The sequence below is a fragment of the Citrus clementina genome, unplaced genomic scaffold (genome assembly GCF_000493195.1).
Source record: "Citrus clementina cultivar Clemenules unplaced genomic scaffold, Citrus_clementina_v1.0 scaffold_2, whole genome shotgun sequence".
NCBI classification, from domain to species: domain Eukaryota; kingdom Viridiplantae; phylum Streptophyta; class Magnoliopsida; order Sapindales; family Rutaceae; genus Citrus; species Citrus x clementina.
The window spans coordinates 297399-316601 of NW_006262688.1; the positions used below are offsets into that span (position 1 = coordinate 297399).

General features: G+C 37.1%; 1 protein-coding gene across 1 annotated transcript; it reads left to right on the plus strand.

The window, feature by feature from the left end:
• Positions 1 to 40: 40 nt before the first annotated feature.
• On the plus strand, positions 41 to 16306 carry LOC18050441 (calpain-type cysteine protease DEK1). The gene is made up of 30 exons (XM_006445524.2): positions 41 to 395; positions 2007 to 2189; positions 2358 to 2493; positions 3017 to 3147; positions 3254 to 3368; positions 3464 to 4493; positions 4670 to 4780; positions 5754 to 5812; positions 6476 to 6641; positions 8387 to 8660; positions 8799 to 8949; positions 9072 to 9183; positions 9284 to 9449; positions 9552 to 9622; positions 9739 to 9830; positions 9923 to 10085; positions 10207 to 10278; positions 10753 to 11127; positions 11207 to 11322; positions 11416 to 11713; positions 12317 to 12636; positions 12738 to 13089; positions 13269 to 13589; positions 13669 to 13773; positions 13875 to 14003; positions 14507 to 14887; positions 14973 to 15110; positions 15280 to 15516; positions 15608 to 16056; positions 16287 to 16306. Exons 1-29 carry the CDS (start codon positions 41 to 43, stop codon positions 15911 to 15913), a joined length of 6465 nt encoding a protein of 2154 aa, XP_006445587.2. The 3' UTR covers positions 15914 to 16056; positions 16287 to 16306.
• The last annotated feature ends 2897 nt before the right edge of the window (positions 16307 to 19203 follow it).

Genomic DNA, 19203 nt, shown 5'->3' on the forward strand with positions numbered 1-19203 from the left:
ATTGATCCAACTATGTAAATGCAAGTGTTTGTTTTGTCGTATGCAGCTTAAATTCAAGCATTTAATTTCCTTGTATGGATTGCCATTATATGATTTATTGGGTTGTCTGTTGGCTTTATCGTTAATTGTATATCTCTTTCTCAGTTGGATTTTCGCTAGAAAATGGCCAAATGTATTACAAGGAGGACAGCTGGGGATAATATGTCGTTTTCTGGCTCTGTCAGCATGGATGGTTGTTATATCTCCAGTTGCGGTGCTTATCATGTGGGGAAGCTGGTTGATTGTAATACTTGGTCGGGATATAATCGGTCTGGCTATAATAATGGCTGGCACTGCTCTTCTGCTGGCCTTCTATTCAATCATGCTTTGGTGGAGAACACAATGGCAAAGCTCAAGTATGCATTTCCTTGAACTTCATATTACTCAGCAAATGAAAATTTATTATATTTTTTTGTTGGGAAAAGTAATAAAATTATGCCTTTTTAAAGTTTTATTGAATTGCTAATTTAGTTACTTGTGGGAATTGCTATGTTTCTTGTATCTTTACCCTAGATGGTAGGTCAATTTCAAAATTGGCTTGCAGTTTGTGGGAACATCTGCAAGTGCTTTGGGGGGTGGGGGGTTTGTAGTTTTCAGTGGAGATGGGAAGAGTACACTCAAACTCCTAGAATCTGCCAAAAAGATTGAAACTTAGATTTTATGCTCTGTTGACAGCTTTAAATTTACTATATGTAATATGAAGTACTACTGTATGGGATCTCCTTTCTGGTCTTTGGCTATGGGGGATGCCTGCTGGGGTGGTTTGTTTTTCCTTTTTCCTCTATGTCTCAACTGAACTTGACATAAGTCTGCATGAAAAAGTGGTGCACAATAGGACCAATTGGAGCTTCTGTGAATGACTCCTTTTATCTTGATAGGGTGGTGATGGTCAAGACATGATTTTGCTGTTGTGGGCTTTGAAAGTCCACTATTTTCCCCTTTTTTATTGGTAATATCTTTCGACATAGATATAATGATGATTTGTGGTAAGTGAGTCCATTGTGTAGAAATATTTAGGATCAAACTTCCCTAAACTACTTAGCTCTGTTAAAGAAAAATTGGCGTATTCATATCCAATAAAAAAAATGTTGAAGAAAACAGACTTGCGCATATTCAGATCAAGAAATAAGACTTCGGCATACAAGCTGAAGTAATGGGGAAGCCTATTCAAATAACTTTTCTTGGATATGGAGGAATATATGAAAATGATTATTTAATGAGAGGCTCTAATGGCAATATTGTATGAGCGTTATCCTCTATGACCATCCTTTTTCTAGCTTAGGTCATATGAAGTTGAGAGTTTCTATTTGTGGATATTAAGCAACGATTTTTATTCTTTCTTCAGATACATAGAAATTACTCAACCTTTCTATGTTTACCATGTTCTAAACTGGGGACAACTGCCGGGACCTACAACCTTAGTATTCAGGAAACTTGTAGTAAGTAAATACCTTAGGTTGGTGGCCCCAAGGGGTTTTGAGCCCTTGAACTCTTTTGCTGAATCCAATGGATTTTTACCACTCAACCCAACCCCCTTGGGGTAATTGTTTAACTTGGCAATAAGAAGGGAAGTTTGAAATGGATAGAGCACAGGGAACAGAAGACAGAGTTTGGTGATAAACAACCTTCTGAAAAAAGAACGTAAAAGATGCTACTGGATCTAATAGCAAGGGAGGGAGCTTTTTTGTTGGATTAACAATACTGCCTTCTGAGTATATCAAACAAAAACAAACAAATATGACTTCGTAGCTTTGAGGAGGAAACTCCTCATTTGGTTGTCTCTTTTTTGCTGTGAAGAAGTTTGGTATGTTCTGTAGACGTTCAAAAAAATGAAGGGGAGACAGAGTGGGGATGGGACTACATTATTACCTTTTGGTTGAATATTGCACTTGGGCTTTTATGGTAATTTTATTTGTATCTTTTACTTTTTATTATTCTCATAATCAGTTTTCCTCATTTTTTATCAGGGGCTGTTGCCGTTCTTCTTCTCCTGGCTGTTGCCCTACTCTGTGCCTATGAGCTTTCTGCTGTATACGTTACTGCTGGTTCACATGCATCTGATAGATATTCGCCTTCTGGTTTCTTTTTTGGTGTATCAGCGATTGCCTTAGCAATAAATATGCTCTTTATTTGTCGAATGGTCTTCAATGGTTAGTTTCTTGGTTAATTTTGCTTTCCTCAACGCAGAGATGTGATGGCAGTTTGATGCTATTATTTTACAAGTCATGAGGCATTAGTCTTTAGGATGCTGTTAATTCTGGGTACTGCTACTCTTATATAATTTATCGATTATTACCTTCTTTGATAAATTGTTTCAGGGAATGGCTTAGATGTGGATGAGTATGTGCGGAGGGCTTACAAGTTTGCTTATCCTGATGGTATAGAGATGGGTCCTTTGGCTTGCTTACCTGAGCCACCTGATCCCAATGAGTTGTATCCTCGACAGTCGAGCAAGTAAGAATTTTTTTTTCCCCCTTTTGATATCAAATATCGTAAATTCATAGCAAATTTTTCTTGATCTTCACATTGCATTAAGTACGGCAACCACTAAGCTGGCTGTTCTTCTTTTACCTGTTCAGAGAAAATTGTTGCATTTCTTGGTTTATTGGATGCTTGTTTATGAATGTTTCATATCTATAGTTTGCCGAAACTTGTGTTTTTTATCAAATAGGATTTGCGTAGTGGATGTTAAGTTGCTAGGAGTCAAATTCTTTTTAGTTGTTAAATTTATGAAGGTATTTCTCATATTTCAATTAGGAAAGTCCTTTTCTGTTTCTTCTGGGAAATGATGGTGTAAAAGGCTCGAGAACTTATTTCTTGCTGAAGTTTGAAATTTACTTATTGTTAACAAGGAAAGTTTGGAATTTTTTTTATACATAGTTGACCATCATAACACTCATTTCAATGTGTTTAGTTGTGCATCTCAAGATTTTGTTCTGCAGTATTCTGTAGCTCTCTAATTACTTTGATTTTGTAGGGCTTCTCATCTTGGACTTCTCTATGCTGGCTCGCTTGTAGTTCTTTTTGTCTATTCCATCTTATATGGTCTAACAGCAATGGAGGCACGCTGGCTTGGAGCAGTTACATCAGCTGCTGTCATCATTCTTGGTTTGCTGTTAACTATTGTCCATTTATATTTGGCTGATTGCTATATTTCAGTAACATAGTCCATCCGCATCTGCTAATTCATTTTGTGTACTAATTTTTTTCGTAGACTGGAACATGGGGGCATGCTTGTATGGGTTTCAGCTTCTTCAAAGTCGTGTTGCAGCTCTTTTTGTTGCTGGAACATCGCGGGTTTTCCTTATTTGTTTTGGAGTGCATTATTGGTTGGTTCCTGCTTTTGCAGAACTAAATATTAGCTGTAATGCTGTTGTAACAATGTTGTGTTCTCTTATTTATTCCTGTTTGTTCGTTGCTTCAGGTACTTGGGACATTGTATTAGCTATGCAGTTGTAGCTTCTGTCCTATTAGGTGCAGCGGTTTCTCGTCATTTGTCAGTTACAAACCCGTTAGCTGCTAGGAGAGATGCCTTGCAGAGTACAGTGATTCGCCTAAGAGAGGGATTCCGCAGAAAGGAACAAAATAGTTCATCTAGTTCTTCTGAAGGTTGTGGTTCTAGTGTGAAGCGCAGTAGTAGTGCGGAAGCGGCCCACCTTGGTAATATTATTGAAGCTAGTAGCCGGAGTGCAGCACAATGCTCTGTTGATGTCACTACATGGAATAATGGCGTTTTATGTCGAACTGCCAGTTCTCATGAGGGTATCAATAGTGATAAGAGCATGGATAGTGGAAGGCCAAGTTTAGCATTATGTAGCAGTTCTTGTCGTTCGGTTGTCCAAGAGCCTGAAGCTGGGACTTCCTTTGTTGATAAAAATTATGATCAGAATAACTCCCTAGTGGTTTGCAATAGCAGTGGTCTTGATAGCCAGGGTTGTGATTCAAGCACATCGACTTCTGCAAATCAACAAATATTAGATTTAAATTTAGCTCTTGCATTTCAGGAAAGATTGAACGACCCTAGGATTACATCTATGCTGAAGAAGAGGGCAAGAGAAGGTGATCGAGAATTGACTAGTTTATTGCAGGACAAAGGATTGGATCCTAATTTTGCCATGATGTTGAAGGAGAAAAGCTTGGACCCCACTATCTTGGCACTGCTTCAGAGAAGTAGTTTGGATGCCGACAGAGATCATGGTGACAATACTGATGTCGCAGTAATTGACTCAAACAGTGTTGATAATGTTATGCCTAATCAGATTTCTCTCTCAGAGGAGCTAAGGCTCCGTGGACTTGAAAAGTGGCTTCAAATGTCTAGATTTGTTTTACATAAGGCAGCAGGGACTCCAGAGCGAGCATGGGTTCTTTTTAGTTTTATCTTCATCCTTGAAACAATCAGTGTTGCAATCTTTCGCCCAAAGACCATTAGAATTATAAATGCTAGGCACCAACAGGTGAGTAGGGGCACTTCCGTTGGAATTATAATTAGTTTATCTATTTCTGTCCTGACCGATTTTTGTGAAATTGCATTAAATGATTTTATAGAGAACTATATATATATTTATATTAGTTCAATGTTGTTTGGCAATGCCTTACGTGTACTGATATAGAAATTTGGTTATGTTTGTAGTTTGAATTCGGCTTTGCGGTGCTGCTTTTATCTCCTGTTGTATGTTCAATCATGGCTTTTCTCCGATCATTTCGAGCAGAAGAAATGGCCATGACGTCAAAACCTCGCAAGGTATACTTCACCTATTTAACTGGATCCTTTATCTTTCTTTCTTTCTTCCTTTTTTTTTTTTTTGGATATTTCACTGGAAGTACTTTATCTTTGGAATGTTTAGATTGAATTCAATGTGGATAGCACCTTCTCATTCAGTTTCTCTCTTGATAATGTATTTAGCTGTTTGCATTTAAGAAATAGCTGTGGCCGTGTAATAGTTTCAGTTTGGTTGTCTGCAGTATTCTAGTCGTCAAAATGTGGATTGAAGCTATATCTGCTCGCATAATAAAATGGTATATAATTAATGCAATAGCAGAAGATCACTGGTTCAACTTCCCTCTGGTACCTTATTAAGTTAGCACTTGACACAGAAGTTTAATGTTATAGGTTAGGTCCAACAATAGTATTTAAGTTCTAGAACCAAAAATAATGGATTTTCACACTCCGGTGCTCCATATTTATAGATTCTCTGTGTCCCTTGAGCGTTGTGTGTGAGATGTGAAGTTGAAAGTCTAAGGCAATGTCCTGTCACTCTGTGCTACCAATAAAAACTTTTTTCCTTTGGCTCTTTTATTTTTCATTGTAGCCTTTCCTGTTTTAATCGTCTACAAGTTTGTTGTGTCTGAATGTCTGTAAATGTTTGTGGTTATATAGTAGATTAGTTAAATGTTATGATGTAAACTGGCAGAGTAAGTGGGTGGGAAAAGTATTTGTATTTTTGCGTTTCTATACAAAATTGAATAAGTTTCTCAACTTTGAAGTTCATTCTATTGCGCCTGCTCTGGTTCTTTCAACTATGGTGGTCTACAATTTTTTTTTTATTGGGTGACTCTGTAAATAAAATTCCGTCATTGCAGTTTTCATGTGTTTAGGTTACTGTTTTGATGTTCATCTGTACATTTTCATGCTAAATCGATTTAATGTACAATACCGTAGTTCAAACAGCTTTGTTGCTTGTCTTGACTCTGTTAAAAATTTCTATGCTCTTCAGTATGGATTTATCGCTTGGCTGCTGAGTACAAGTGTTGGATTGTTGCTTTCCTTCTTGAGGTATGTTTCAATATATAGCATTTTTTGTTTCCTTTTCATTATTCTTTTTCAGGTTAGACAAAGAGCTAGCTTGATCAGTATTTTTATTCCCATTTACGCATCTGTAAATTAAATGCAAATTTTACCAGAAATTTATTCATTGTATTGGTTCTAGGAGGTGGATATCCTGAAAAAGTAAGCCCGGTTTTCTGTTTGAATATTGTCAATCAAGTGTTTCTGGTATCCTGTGCTTGTGGTTAAATTCATTATCATTTAGTTCAAAAGTAACTGCCGTTCAATTTCAATATTGTTGTTGCAGCGTTTTCCTTAGAGCAGTTCTTTTTGTCTGCTGGTTATGAAAATTTTGAATCTCTGAGAACATCATCCTAGTAGGTGGACGCTCTATTTTAGTGAATTTGAATATCAATGTTTGGAGATAAAAATAGTGATAGATAAGTTTGTATATGTGCTTCACGCTTAAGAATCTTCTATTTGTAGTTTGATCCATATGCTTATCAAGAAAGCTGCTTTGCTATATTCTTGACCCTCTTTCTTTATATTTCTGAATCTCATTTGGATAATTATTTGAGCTCCTTGGTTCTTGAGCTGTGTACTTGTATACATTGTATCTGTGAAATCTACTCATGAGCTGGTTGTGCACTAATGTCCATGTTTGTTCTGTAGCAAATCATCATTGCTTCTGGGGCTTTCCTTGACTGTCCCACTCATGGTGGCTTGCCTTTCTTTCGCAATTCCTATTTGGATACGCAATGGTTATCAGTTTAAGGTTCCACAAGTACAATGTGCAGCAACTCCTGGAGGAAATGATCAACCTCCTGGGAAAAAGGAGGTTTGTTCTTTAATGCCTCCCTCCCTTTCTTCCACTAATGTAGTATCTAGTTCGAATGGTCTTATCATTTGTGTTTTAGCTAACACTTATCAAACATGCACTGAGCATGACTGTTATTCTTTGATACTTGGAGTTTTCTCTATTGCTATCTGGTTATTTTGTAACTTTGACCAATGTGGTATGTAACAATCATATCATTGATTACCTACTGAAGTGTTATTATTGTTTTTCTAGTAAGTGGATTATTTTGCTTTCTAGTAATGTTCTAATTTTCAACACTGTTGTGACTAGGGTTTTGGCAGTTATTGCCTGCTTGTTAATATCCTTCTATTGTTGGAGTTATGAGTTGCAATATGAGTGTTAGATGTTTTCGTATTTATGTCATTATTGCAAAATACGGTGGAAAGGAGGAAAATCATTTCTGTGGCTGGCCCTGAATAGGCATAGTTGAGTTGAAGCGGTCTTTCAGTAGTAAAATGGATGCAGTATTTTATAAAATGTATGTTTAATTCAGATATATTATTATTATTTCATTTTCTTGTTTCTATTGTCTCCCCTCCCCCAACCCCCTCCCCAAATTTTATGTTCATGACAGTAGCGAAGAGAAAAAAAGAAAAAGAAAAAGAAAAAAGCGGAAGAAATAATGTCTTTTGTGAAATGATTCTAAAGAATTGAATGAAAAATGTTTCCTCTCAAGGGCAGGTATGGGGCTTACTGACAAGTTTAACCTTGAAAGAACTCGTTTTCAGAAGCTAAAATTTTCATAATCTTAAATGCATCAACTCTTTAGTTAATAGTGAGGAAAAATGATTCAGGTCTCATGAAATGTTTTGTGTTTTTATCCTTGTTCCTGTATGCTTGTAACTGATCCGTATACAAGCTTATCACTGTATATGTACAAGTCAGATTAAATCTTCTACTCCATCAGTAGCCTTTGTGTCCATTTTGGAAAGAACAGAAAGGAAACCGTTGACAAGACACGAGAAAACCATTTTTCAAAACTTCTTAGATACTCATTGCGCTTGTTAGGACCCTTGAATTCTTATAATGGTACTCATCTTTCTTAACACGATCTGCTGGTTACGTGGCCTTTGCACCAGTTCGGTAGCAAACAAAAGGGGAAATCACTAATAGTACATGAGGACAAGTTTGAGGCTATATTACCTCCGTCATAGCTCATCAGTGGAGCTTCTATTTGTTGTTTTCTCCTTTTCTCCTCATGCAACTTGTTGGAGTCTATAATATTCCCAATTTAGCAAAACTAATTAATGCCTCATTGTTTTCCCCCATTTAGAATGTTGCTTCTTCCCCATTTTGGATAGTAGTTTGTTCTTGTCCGTGTGTGTGTGTGTGTGTGTGTGTGTGTGTGTGTGTGTGTGTAATCTTGTGATAATTTAGTGAGGTACAGATCCTTTTTCTTTTCTTTTTCCCATTGCTTCAATCTCTAACTGTCACAGCATAATCTCCTTCTCTTCATTTCCCTTACTTCACTAAGTATTCTCGATACCAATGCTATTAACCATTTAGGTCGTTATACATGTAAAGTGTGGCAATAACCTTTGAATTGTGTTTTCAAAATTCTTTTATTTTATTTTTCCATTTCAGCTTTAATTATATGGCTACACTAGTCGTTCCAAGAAATTAATCATTGAAGAAGTGTGTTACTCTTTACAGTATTATTTTTCATTTTTCACTTTAAATGAACCAGGGCTTTGAATATAATCATGTCTTCTTGTCTCTTTCAGGGCATTGTTCTTGTTATTTGTATAACTGTATTCACTGGATCTGTGTTAGCTCTGGGTGCAATAGTATCTGCAAAGCCGTTAGAAGATTTGGGATACAAGGGATGGACTGGCGAGCCAAATAGTTTTGCCTCTCCTTATGCATCATCTGTGTACCTTGGCTGGCTGATGGCATCTGCAATTGCTTTAGTAGTCACTGGTGTTCTACCAATTGTTTCATGGTTTTCCACATACCGGTTTTCCCTCTCATCTGCTATCTGTGTTGGGATATTTGCAGGTAATGTATATATGTTTGCTTTACTCTTGATTTATTGCTATAAATTAGCACTTCTTTCTACTAAGTAATTTTCTACAAGGGCTACCTGGATAATCACAATAATGTGTGTATATATTCTTGTTTCTCCTGTTTCGGTAGCTGTCCTTGTCGCATTTTGTGGTGCATCCTACTTGGAAGTTGTCAAATCTAGAGAGGACCAGGTCCCAACGAAGGGTGATTTTCTTGCTGCTTTGCTTCCTTTGGTGTGCATTCCAGCATTATTGTCACTATGCTCTGGATTGCTCAAATGGTTAGTCAATTTTTTTTTCTCTAAAATTAGGAATCAAATTCAATACCAACCATTCTCAGATGTTTGCCTGTCATGGTGTTTGATTGTTTGCCGTTTTAATTTGATATTGACACCATTTGCAGGAAGGATGATGATTGGAAACTTTCCCGTGGTGTATATGTATTTATTACAATTGGTTTAGTTCTTCTGCTTGGTGCAATATCAGCAGTTATAGTTGTAATTACGCCGTGGACGGTATGGAATGCTAATCTTGGCATGCTTGATTTTTCTTAGCCTTCAGGTATACTAAATCAATATAACCTGATTTCTCTTTTCCTTTTGGCAACTTTGACAGATAGGAGTAGCATTTCTATTATTGCTTCTACTGATTGTACTAGCTATTGGTGTCATCCATCACTGGGCCTCAAACAATTTCTATTTGACCCGAACACAGATGTTTTTTGTTTGTTTCCTTGCTTTTCTTCTGGGTTTGGCAGCATTTTTGGTTGGATGGTTTGATGGTAAGAACAAATTCGTTTACAAACCTTTTGCTTGAGCCTTTGGAACTGATCAACGTCTTGCTTGTCACTAACAACATTATGTTTTGCTCTTATATATTCCAGATAAACCCTTTGTTGGAGCATCTGTTGGTTATTTTACTTTTTTGTTCCTTCTTGCTGGAAGGGCATTAACAGTGAGTTATAACAAACTGTTCTGAACCACATGGTGGATTTAAATATGTAATTAATTCTTGTTCTTGTGTCTGTTCTGCTTCTTCATTTGTTTGACAATCAAGCTCCTTTTCTTTAGGTTCTTCTTTCACCTCCCATTGTGGTTTATTCTCCACGAGTACTGCCTGTATATGTTTATGATGCTCATGCTGATTGTGGAAAAAACGTCAGGTTTGTTCTAACCTGGTCTTGCTGTGAATTGTTCTTTCTTACTCTTCAAATGGTATCAACATTTACTGCATGTCACATCATTTGCTCAACAGTGTTGCATTTCTGGTGCTTTATGGGGTTGCACTGGCAATTGAGGGCTGGGGTGTTGTTGCTAGTTTGAAAATTTATCCTCCATTTGCTGGTGCTGCTGTATCAGCAATCACTCTAGTTGTGGCCTTTGGGTTTGCTGTTTCTCGTCCCTGTCTGACTCTTAAGGTTTGTTTGCTCATTTATCTGATGTGCTTATGCTCAATTTGCTTCCACTTCTGTTGCAGCCTATGTGTCTTTCTTTCCTTGGCAACCTATTTACGTTGACATTTTTTACTGGTATCTTCAGACGATGGAAGATGCGGTTCATTTTCTCAGCAAGGATACTGTTGTTCAAGCAATCTCACGATCTGCCACTAAGGTGTGTTTGATTTATATATATATATTTTGGAAAAGGCGTTTGATTTATATTTAAGTTTTCATAATTAGCCAAATTAAAAAAAAAAACAATGGTGTGTAGTGTATTCCATGAAAAGGTGGATAACAGAATGAAGAGTTGCAAAGAAGATAGAATTGTTATCTTCATATCATTGTTATTCTGTTCAAGTACAACAGTATTGGTAATATGCTATAATCATCAATAATAGTTGGAATTTCTTTCTGTTTGATACTTGAACGTACTGATATTGCTTCAATGTGGACTGGGAAACGTTAGCAGACTGAACTCTGCTCTCGCAGACTTTTTTTCTGTTTGAAGGGTTAAGTGTTGTCAGCTATAGCATATTTCTTCCTTTTTTGTAGTCTGTATAGTGAACCATGACGAAATACTAGTAGCATTGGTAGATTAGGTGATTGTTGTGTTTGCATGTAATTCCTCTTTTTTTTTTTAATGCAGACAAGAAATGCATTATCTGGAACTTATTCAGCTCCACAGAGGTCTGCCAGTTCAACAGCTCTTTTGGTTGGAGACCCTAATGCTACGCGTGATAAGCAAGGGAATTTAATGCTTCCCCGAGATGATGTCGTGAAATTGAGAGATCGCCTGAAAAATGAGGAATTTGTTGCTGGGTCATTCTTTTGCAGAATGAAATATAAGCGTTTTCGCCATGAATTATCCAGTGATTATGATTACAGAAGAGAAATGTGTACTCATGCACGAATTCTGGCTTTGGAAGAGGCAATTGATACTGAATGGGTATATATGTGGGATAAATTTGGGGGTTATTTACTTCTTTTGCTGGGTTTGACTGCAAAGGCTGAACGAGTACAGGTTAGTCAGATTCAAGTTATTTACGACGTACAAAGATACATGTTCTTATTGCAACTACTAAAGATATCTTATGTGATAGGACGAGGTACGGCTGAGACTTTTTCTTGATAGCATCGGTTTTTCGGACCTAAGTGCCAAGAAAATTAAAAAATGGATGCCAGAGGACCGTAGGCAGTTCGAAATTATCCAAGAAAGGTAATGACTCCTATTTTGGTTTTATTGTTTCTGAACTGTATGGAACTCTTAATTCTTTGATTGCCTTTCTAAACCTTGCTTTAAACTTTGTAGTTATATAAGAGAGAAGGAGATGGAAGAGGAAATCTTAATGCAAAGACGTGAAGAGGAGGGGAGAGGTAAAGAAAGAAGGAAGGCTCTCCTGGAGAAGGAAGAACGTAAATGGAAGGAGATTGAAGCGTCTCTAATTTCCTCTATTCCTAATGCTGGAAATAGAGAAGCAGCAGCCATGGCAGCTGCAGTGCGGGCAGTTGGAGGTGATTCTGTTCTTGAGGATTCTTTTGCACGAGAGAGGGTTTCAAGCATTGCACGAAGGATACGCACAGCTCAGTTAGCTCGGCGAGCACTTCAGGTTTATTAAAGAACTATTGGCTTTGACAAAAGTTCTGGCAAATATATGGGGACTGTTTTTGACAGAAGTTATTATTAATAACAGTAGTGGACAACAACAAAACCAATTATATTTCTGTAAATCAAAGTTGGAATAGTTGCAATATTAGGTGTTTCTTACATTGGTATGTCTGTTTTCGCTCTGGGGACTCCCATTTTCTGAAGTAAAATATAAAATGCTTTTAAATGCAAATGAAAATAAAAAAATAAAAAACTGTCATAGCATTTTAGATGAGCTCCTTGTCTGCATCCATATTTCTTCCACATGGAATGATGTGCTCTCCCGTCCTGTCTTTGTATGATCCTCTATTTTCACCTGAGCAGTGCTTTTAACATATGTTTGCCCAACTGTTGGTCTGTTATGTATTTTCCTATATCTAGAGAATAGATTTATGAGGAAGGCTTGTGGGAATGGAATGTTGTATATGGGTTGTTTCTTTATTCATGTTTATCTTAGATAGGATTTTATTTTCTGGTTCTATTTTCTTTTTTCAGTTTGGGAGTTCCAGATACACTAGTGACATTGGTTTTTCGACTATAAATTACTAACTTGTGTTTTTGGCAGACGGGAATTACAGGTGCTATTTGTGTTCTTGATGATGAACCAACAACAAGTGGGAGACACTGTGGTCAGATTGATGCAAGCATATGTCAGAGTCAAAAGGTTAGCTTTTCCATTGCTGTGATGATCCAACCTGAGTCTGGTCCAGTTTGCCTGCTAGGCACTGAGTTTCAGAAGAAAGTGTGCTGGGAAATTCTGGTGGCTGGTTCTGAGCAAGGTATTGAGGCTGGACAAGTAGGGCTTAGATTAATTACTAAAGGTGATAGACAGACAACTGTTGCAAAGGACTGGAGTATTAGTGCAACAAGTATTGCAGATGGAAGGTCAGACCTTTCTCTTTCTTTACCATATGATTCTGCTTCTCTTTTTCCTTCCATATTTCTTCCAGCTTATGGTCTTACTCTGGTTCTATATTACTTTTCAGGTGGCATATTGTAACAATGACCATAGATGCTGATATAGGTGAGGCAACATGCTATTTGGATGGTGGTTTTGATGGCTACCAAACTGGATTAGCGTTGTCAGCGGGTAATAGCATTTGGGAAGAAGGGGCTGAAGTTTGGGTTGGTGTTAGACCACCTACTGATATGGATGTATTTGGAAGGTCGGATAGCGAAGGAGCTGAATCTAAGATGCATATAATGGATGTTTTCCTGTGGGGAAGGTGCTTAACTGAGGATGAGATTGCTTCTCTTTATTCTGCAATATGCTCAGCTGAGTTAAATATGAATGAATTCCCTGAAGATAATTGGCAATGGGCAGATTCACCCCCAAGAGTATGTTACTAATAATAATTTAATATATCTTGTTATTTTGATACATGTGATAATTTCAAGTGCATAATCCATCCCTTTAATCATATACATGTGATAAAAAGTTTGTCTGTTTACTATTTTTTTTTATTTAAAAAAATCCATTCCTTTTCACTGACTGTTGCCTCATCTTTTCCACTCAGGTTGATGAGTGGGATAGTGATCCTGCAGATGTAGATCTTTATGATCGGGATGACATAGATTGGGATGGGCAATATTCAAGTGGTAGGAAGAGAAGGGCGGATCGTGATGGCATAGTGGTGAATGTGGATTCCTTTGCTAGGAAGTTCAGAAAACCTAGGATGGAAACGCAAGAAGAAATCTATCAACGTATGCTTTCAGTTGAGTTAGCTGTCAAAGAAGCCCTCTCGGCCAGAGGCGAAAGACAATTTACTGATCATGAGTTCCCTCCAGATGATCAGTCATTGTATGTAGATCCTGGTAATCCCCCTTCAAAGTTGCAGGTGGGTTTTCCTCACTGAATAGTTCTGTCTTGTGTTTAATTTCTTGATAGCCTAAACCTAGGCTTGGCCTTTTATCTAGGTTGTCGCAGAGTGGATGAGGCCTTCTGAAATTGTGAAAGAGAGCCGTCTAGATTGTCAACCATGCTTGTTTTCTGGGGCTGTGAACCCATCAGATGTTTGCCAGGTTTAGTCTCTTTGCTGGACTGACTTGCAAATATTTTATTCTTTAGTGTCCATGTTTCTTGATTGTATCAAATTTCTTAAATAAACTTGTCCTTTGAATAGGGTCGATTAGGCGATTGTTGGTTTTTGAGTGCCGTTGCTGTTTTAACGGAGGTTTCTCAAATATCTGAAGTGATTATTACACCAGAATATAATGAGGAAGGAATCTACACTGTTCGATTTTGTATTCAGGTAATGAACTCTTAATTTCTTTTATCACTTATGTCAGCACCTGCTGCTCAGTATGCTTGACAGATTATGGTATATAACCACAAACAGAAAAAACAAATGATTTTTGTTGTCCTGGAAGACTTGTTTTTATTCGTAGGCCAGTACTTTGTGATGAACCTGAGGGAAATGATCTGCATTTGAGATATTTTCTATATAAATGTGATATGGACTCAGCAACTTCTTGCATCTAGAAATGTGGTTGATCTTATGGTCAGATCATGATTGAGCACTGATCATTGGAGTAATAAGAAAAGCCATTTAGCTTGAGAAAGTCAAAATAAAAAATGTTTTTAATTATTCGGTAGACTTGGTAATTGAATATGAGATGCTTCTAGACTTATAATATAGGTAATAGGTGCTTTGTTTTTAGTTCTTCAATCTTGCTCTAGTAAAATATCTGCTAGCTTTCTACCATGACAAAGTATTAGCTTGTTAATGATTTCCTGCTTTGTACCTCTCCACAGGGTGAATGGGTCCCCGTTGTTGTTGATGATTGGATTCCATGTGAGTCTCCGGGTAAACCAGCATTTGCTACTAGTAAAAAGGGTCATGAACTCTGGGTCTCTATACTGGAGAAGGCATATGCCAAATTGCATGGTTCTTATGAGGCACTGGAAGGAGGACTTGTTCAGGATGCTCTTGTGGACCTCACTGGGGGTGCTGGTGAGGAGATTGACATGAGAAGTGCCCAGGCTCAGATTGATCTTGCAAGTGGTAGATTATGGTCCCAATTGTTGCGCTTTAAACAAGAAGGATTCCTACTTGGTGCTGGGAGTCCATCAGGTTCTGATGTGCATATTTCTTCCAGTGGCATAGTGCAAGGCCATGCTTATTCAATTCTACAGGTATATTGATTTCCGTCTGATTTGGCTTTATCTATCATATGCCAGGGAGATCTTGATGAAGCTAATTATTTATTTTATTATTCAGGTGAGGGAGGTGGATGGCCACAAGCTTGTTCAAATTCGAAATCCATGGGCTAATGAAGTTGAATGGAATGGCCCCTGGTCTGATTCGTCACCTGAATGGACTGACAGGATGAAACACAAGCTAAAACATGTTCCGCAGGTATTTTTCTCTCATAGCATGTAATCCAGAATTTCTTTTCTTTGATCACTGATTGAGGTTGAGTTGAATGGTGTTTGACTTCTGTTTCGTTAGACATGAAAGATTGTCTTATATTGTCAGTTGGCTATTGCTCAATAATATCTGATTACTATATTTACTCCTTGAACAGTCAAAAGATGGTATATTCTGGATGTCCTGGCAAGATTTTCAGATTCACTTTCGATCAATATATGTCTGCCGTGTTTATCCGTCCGAGATGCGCTATTCTGTGCACGGCCAATGGCGTGGTTACAGTGCAGGTGGTTGCCAAGATTATGCTTCATGGAATCAGAATCCTCAGTTCCGATTGAGGGCCTCTGGATCGGATGCATCATTTCCTATTCATGTTTTCATTACCTTGACGCAGGTATACTTGAACACCTGCAGAACTTATATTATAACTAGCTCAGCTTTTTATTTTTTACTAGGTTTCATTAATTTATATGGCATTTATATAGGGTGTGAGTTTCTCAAGAACAGTTGCTGGTTTTAAAAATTATCAATCCAGTCACGATTCTATGATGTTCTATATTGGGATGAGGATACTGAAAACTCGTGGTCGTCGTGCTGCTCACAACATTTACCTACATGAATCAGTTGGTGGGACAGATTATGTAAATTCGCGGGAAATTTCTTGTGAAATGGTTCTGGATCCTGATCCGAAGGGCTACACAATAGTGCCTACAACCATACACCCTGGGGAAGAAGCACCATTTGTTCTTTCTGTGTTCACCAAAGCATCAATTATCCTGGAAGCTTTATAGTACAGTGGTGGTGCTTCAGTTGAATTTTAGACCTTTGGGATTTTAGCTGGTCTGCAAAGTTTTTGAGGTGCTTGGGATCTCCATGAATTATGTGCCACACCGGTAGTTTTTGTTGAACCACAATCAATGCACAGAATGACAAGGTGAGTTTCTGTTTTATTGTTCCTTTATGCCATGGCGAAATTCATATATGCATGAACATATGTATTGAATGCTACTTATGCGTCTATATTTTTATTTATAGTGTCACACCCGAAGTCTGCCTTATGTTTGAACCAATAGCAGCAGTGCATGCCTTGCAATTGGTGGAATTACTGTTGATGCCAAAATCAACCATTGTCGAGACTGACTTGAAGTCTTTTTTTTATGACAGGCTGTGTGTTGTGTGGTTCTTAGGTGCGACAATGGCCTGTGGCATAAGCAATTCATTTGACCATTGCAACTCCAATTCCTTCTACGAGCTCAGGGTTTTGGAATGTGTCATTTCACAAGGGATGATTTAGAAAGGAAAATGTGGATTAGAGGCAACCATGGTCTGGATACTCGGATCATTTGCATCTGCAGAATCGAAGTGGGATTGCGGATGATGAACTGTACATTTGTAGGTATTGTAAGGAATATAGGTCTGACCATGTAAATGTTGCGGAAAAGAAAATTAGAAAGTGACAAGAAAATAATTACTAAAGCCTGATTTATGGGAAATACAAAAAGAGCATTGTAGCTGGAGTAGGGATAATTTTTTCAGCTGCAGTTTTGAAATGCTGTAGAAACTAAACAATTAGTTCATCTGTACAAATTTTTTTTTCTTTGCAATATAGCTCCCATTCGATTTTGTTTTGTAAATTCAATCTGTATGATTTTTTATTCTTATTTTTATTTTTTTGGCACTGATTTTTGGTCCTCACTTCCTGTTTAGTTTAAAGTCCGTGAAATCAGATGTTAAATTTGCACACAGAAGACCGTTGACTGCGTTGTGCTTTGCATGTTGTATTAAATTTAAGTTGACATGAATTTGTTCTAAAAAATTGAAAGAGGAAAAAAAAAAGAGTTAAGACATGAATTCGTTCCATGTATTAATCTTGAGGAGAATTCCAAACACTAGTATTGAATCATTTATTATTAATCCATTTATGCTTAAAAGATCATAAAAAGTCATTAGAACTTTGTAATCTACTTTTTTTTTTTTTTTAATTTTTTATTATGGTTAAATTGCATCAACATAAGGACGAGCAAACATCCCAATAATGGCCTCTAGGAGTGAATTTCGGCAAAAAATTGTGTGCTATAAGCTTTTGGCGTCAAAAAATTAAAAAAAAAAGAGGGCTCTGGAGTTTCCTTCTTATTTGTCTCAATCGAAATTATAATCTTGTAGTGAAGTAAATTGTTACTTAATTTTGTAGTAATCCAAAGTTGTTACTTCCCCTGCGAGGACCTGAGTTTCATCTCAATCGAAAGAGTGCTTTGATTGTTGCCTGATTATTCAGCATCAATCAGGTAATCCAAAGTTTCCGATTTCTTGAAATTGCCTCTTTTCAAGAGTCAGGTAGCCTTTGAAGCTACCTGAATAGACTTGTGTTTTTTCCTACAGTTTATTCTCACTAACTCAAAACCTAACAGTGGCCTTAGAAGCAAATTTCGACCAAAAACCACATGCCATGGAAATCGAATTTGTGCTGAAAAATGAGCTCTAGAATTTCCGCATTGTTTTCTCAATCTTTTAGGTCATGTCATGACATTATATGGGCTGAAAAAAAAAAGGCCCCATTTGAGTTTTACCTCAATCGGACAAGTTCTCATTTTATTTTTGCTTTCTCGAGAATCATTATCTCCAACATTAATAAGATCATAAAAAGAAAAAAGAAAAAATTCGGATCTTGGTATGAACTTCTATTTTTTCTGATGGTTTATTTTGACCAATATATAGAACATGAGCTCAAAACCAAACAGCAGCCTCGAGGATCAAGTTTTGATAGAAAACCGTGTGCTACAATCTCTGGTTCAGGGCCATAATAGCATTTAGGGGCGTAAAAGGACACGCCTAAATGATTTTCATCTGAGTTAGATGAGTTCTCAATTTCTTTTTCTTTCTTTCTTTTTTTTCAGTTTGTCAAGAACCCCTATCCCTGATATTAAAAAGATCATTAAAAAGTAGACCTCGTAATCGACTTCTATATATTTTCTTATGGTTTGCTTCAACATAGCCCTGAGGAGCAAATTTTGATAGAATATCGTGTGCTATAACCTTTGGTTCTGGGTTGAAAAGTGGGCCCTAAATCTTCCTCGTTACTTTTTCAAAATTTTCAAGCCATCATACATACCATTTGAGTTGTAAAAAGGCCCCCCAAAACGAGTTATATCCTTAGTTCTACATCAAAAAATGAGCTTAGAGCTTCCGCATTGTTTTCTCAATTTTCAAGCCATAACACTATTTTGTGCGAAAAAGGGTCCCCATTCAAGTTTCACCTCAAATCGGATGAGTTCATTGATTTTCTTGGTTTCTAAAGAACAACTACAATCTTCCATATTAAAAGGATCATAAAAAAAAAATAATTTGGCCATCTAAATCCACTTATGGTTTACTTTCAGCAATACGTGGATGATGAGGTCAAAGTCTAGAACAAATTTCATCCAAAAACTGTGTGCTATAACCTTAATTTTGCGCTGAAAAACAGAACACTATTTCGGTCATAAAAAGGCCCCTAGACAAATTTTACCTCAATCAGACAGGTTCTTTAATTTTTTTTTTCGATTTATCAAGAACCCGTATCTTCGGTATAAAATGATCATAAAAAATATTGTGTCAATGCATCAGTGGATTAACATCGTTTAAGATATCCTGTAAAGCATTGTTGGTATGACATACTTGAACACTCAATTTTGGTCCATGTATAACAGCAACACTGGATTAACATCCTTTAAGATATCCTCTAAAATATTTTTGGCATCACATACTGTTTAACAGTTTAGTCAACACAATGTAATTTCAAATCCGAATTTATTTATTTCCCGTCGAATCGTATAATCTTGTAGCGACCCTAACTGTTAAATCTTGCAGTGACCCAGATTGTTACTTCCGTTGATGGTGGATGTGTCTGTGCATACATGACTAGAGAGACCTAAGCACTTTCAGGTCGCCAAAATATTCCTTCACAAAATATGGAATTGCCTAGATGTCTTTGGAACAGAAACTGTAATTTCACTGGTGCTTTAAACTTATTATTGCAAGCTTTTATGTTAAGAGATACAAAAAGTATTGAATTCTTATCAGACAATACTTTGATTACCCATCA

Bases quoted from the DNA above. Each gene is read 5' to 3' on its own strand.
- LOC18050441 (XM_006445524.2), top strand. From the start codon at position 41: ATGCAGCTTAAATTCAAGCATTTAATTTCCTTGTATGGATTGCCATTA. The intron at 3,369-3,463 runs GTTGGTTCCTGC...TCGTTGCTTCAG, and splicing joins TGTTTTGGAGTGCATTATTG to GTACTTGGGACATTGTATTA. The intron at 11,128-11,206 runs GTTAGTCAGATT...CTTATGTGATAG, and splicing joins CAAAGGCTGAACGAGTACAG to GACGAGGTACGGCTGAGACT.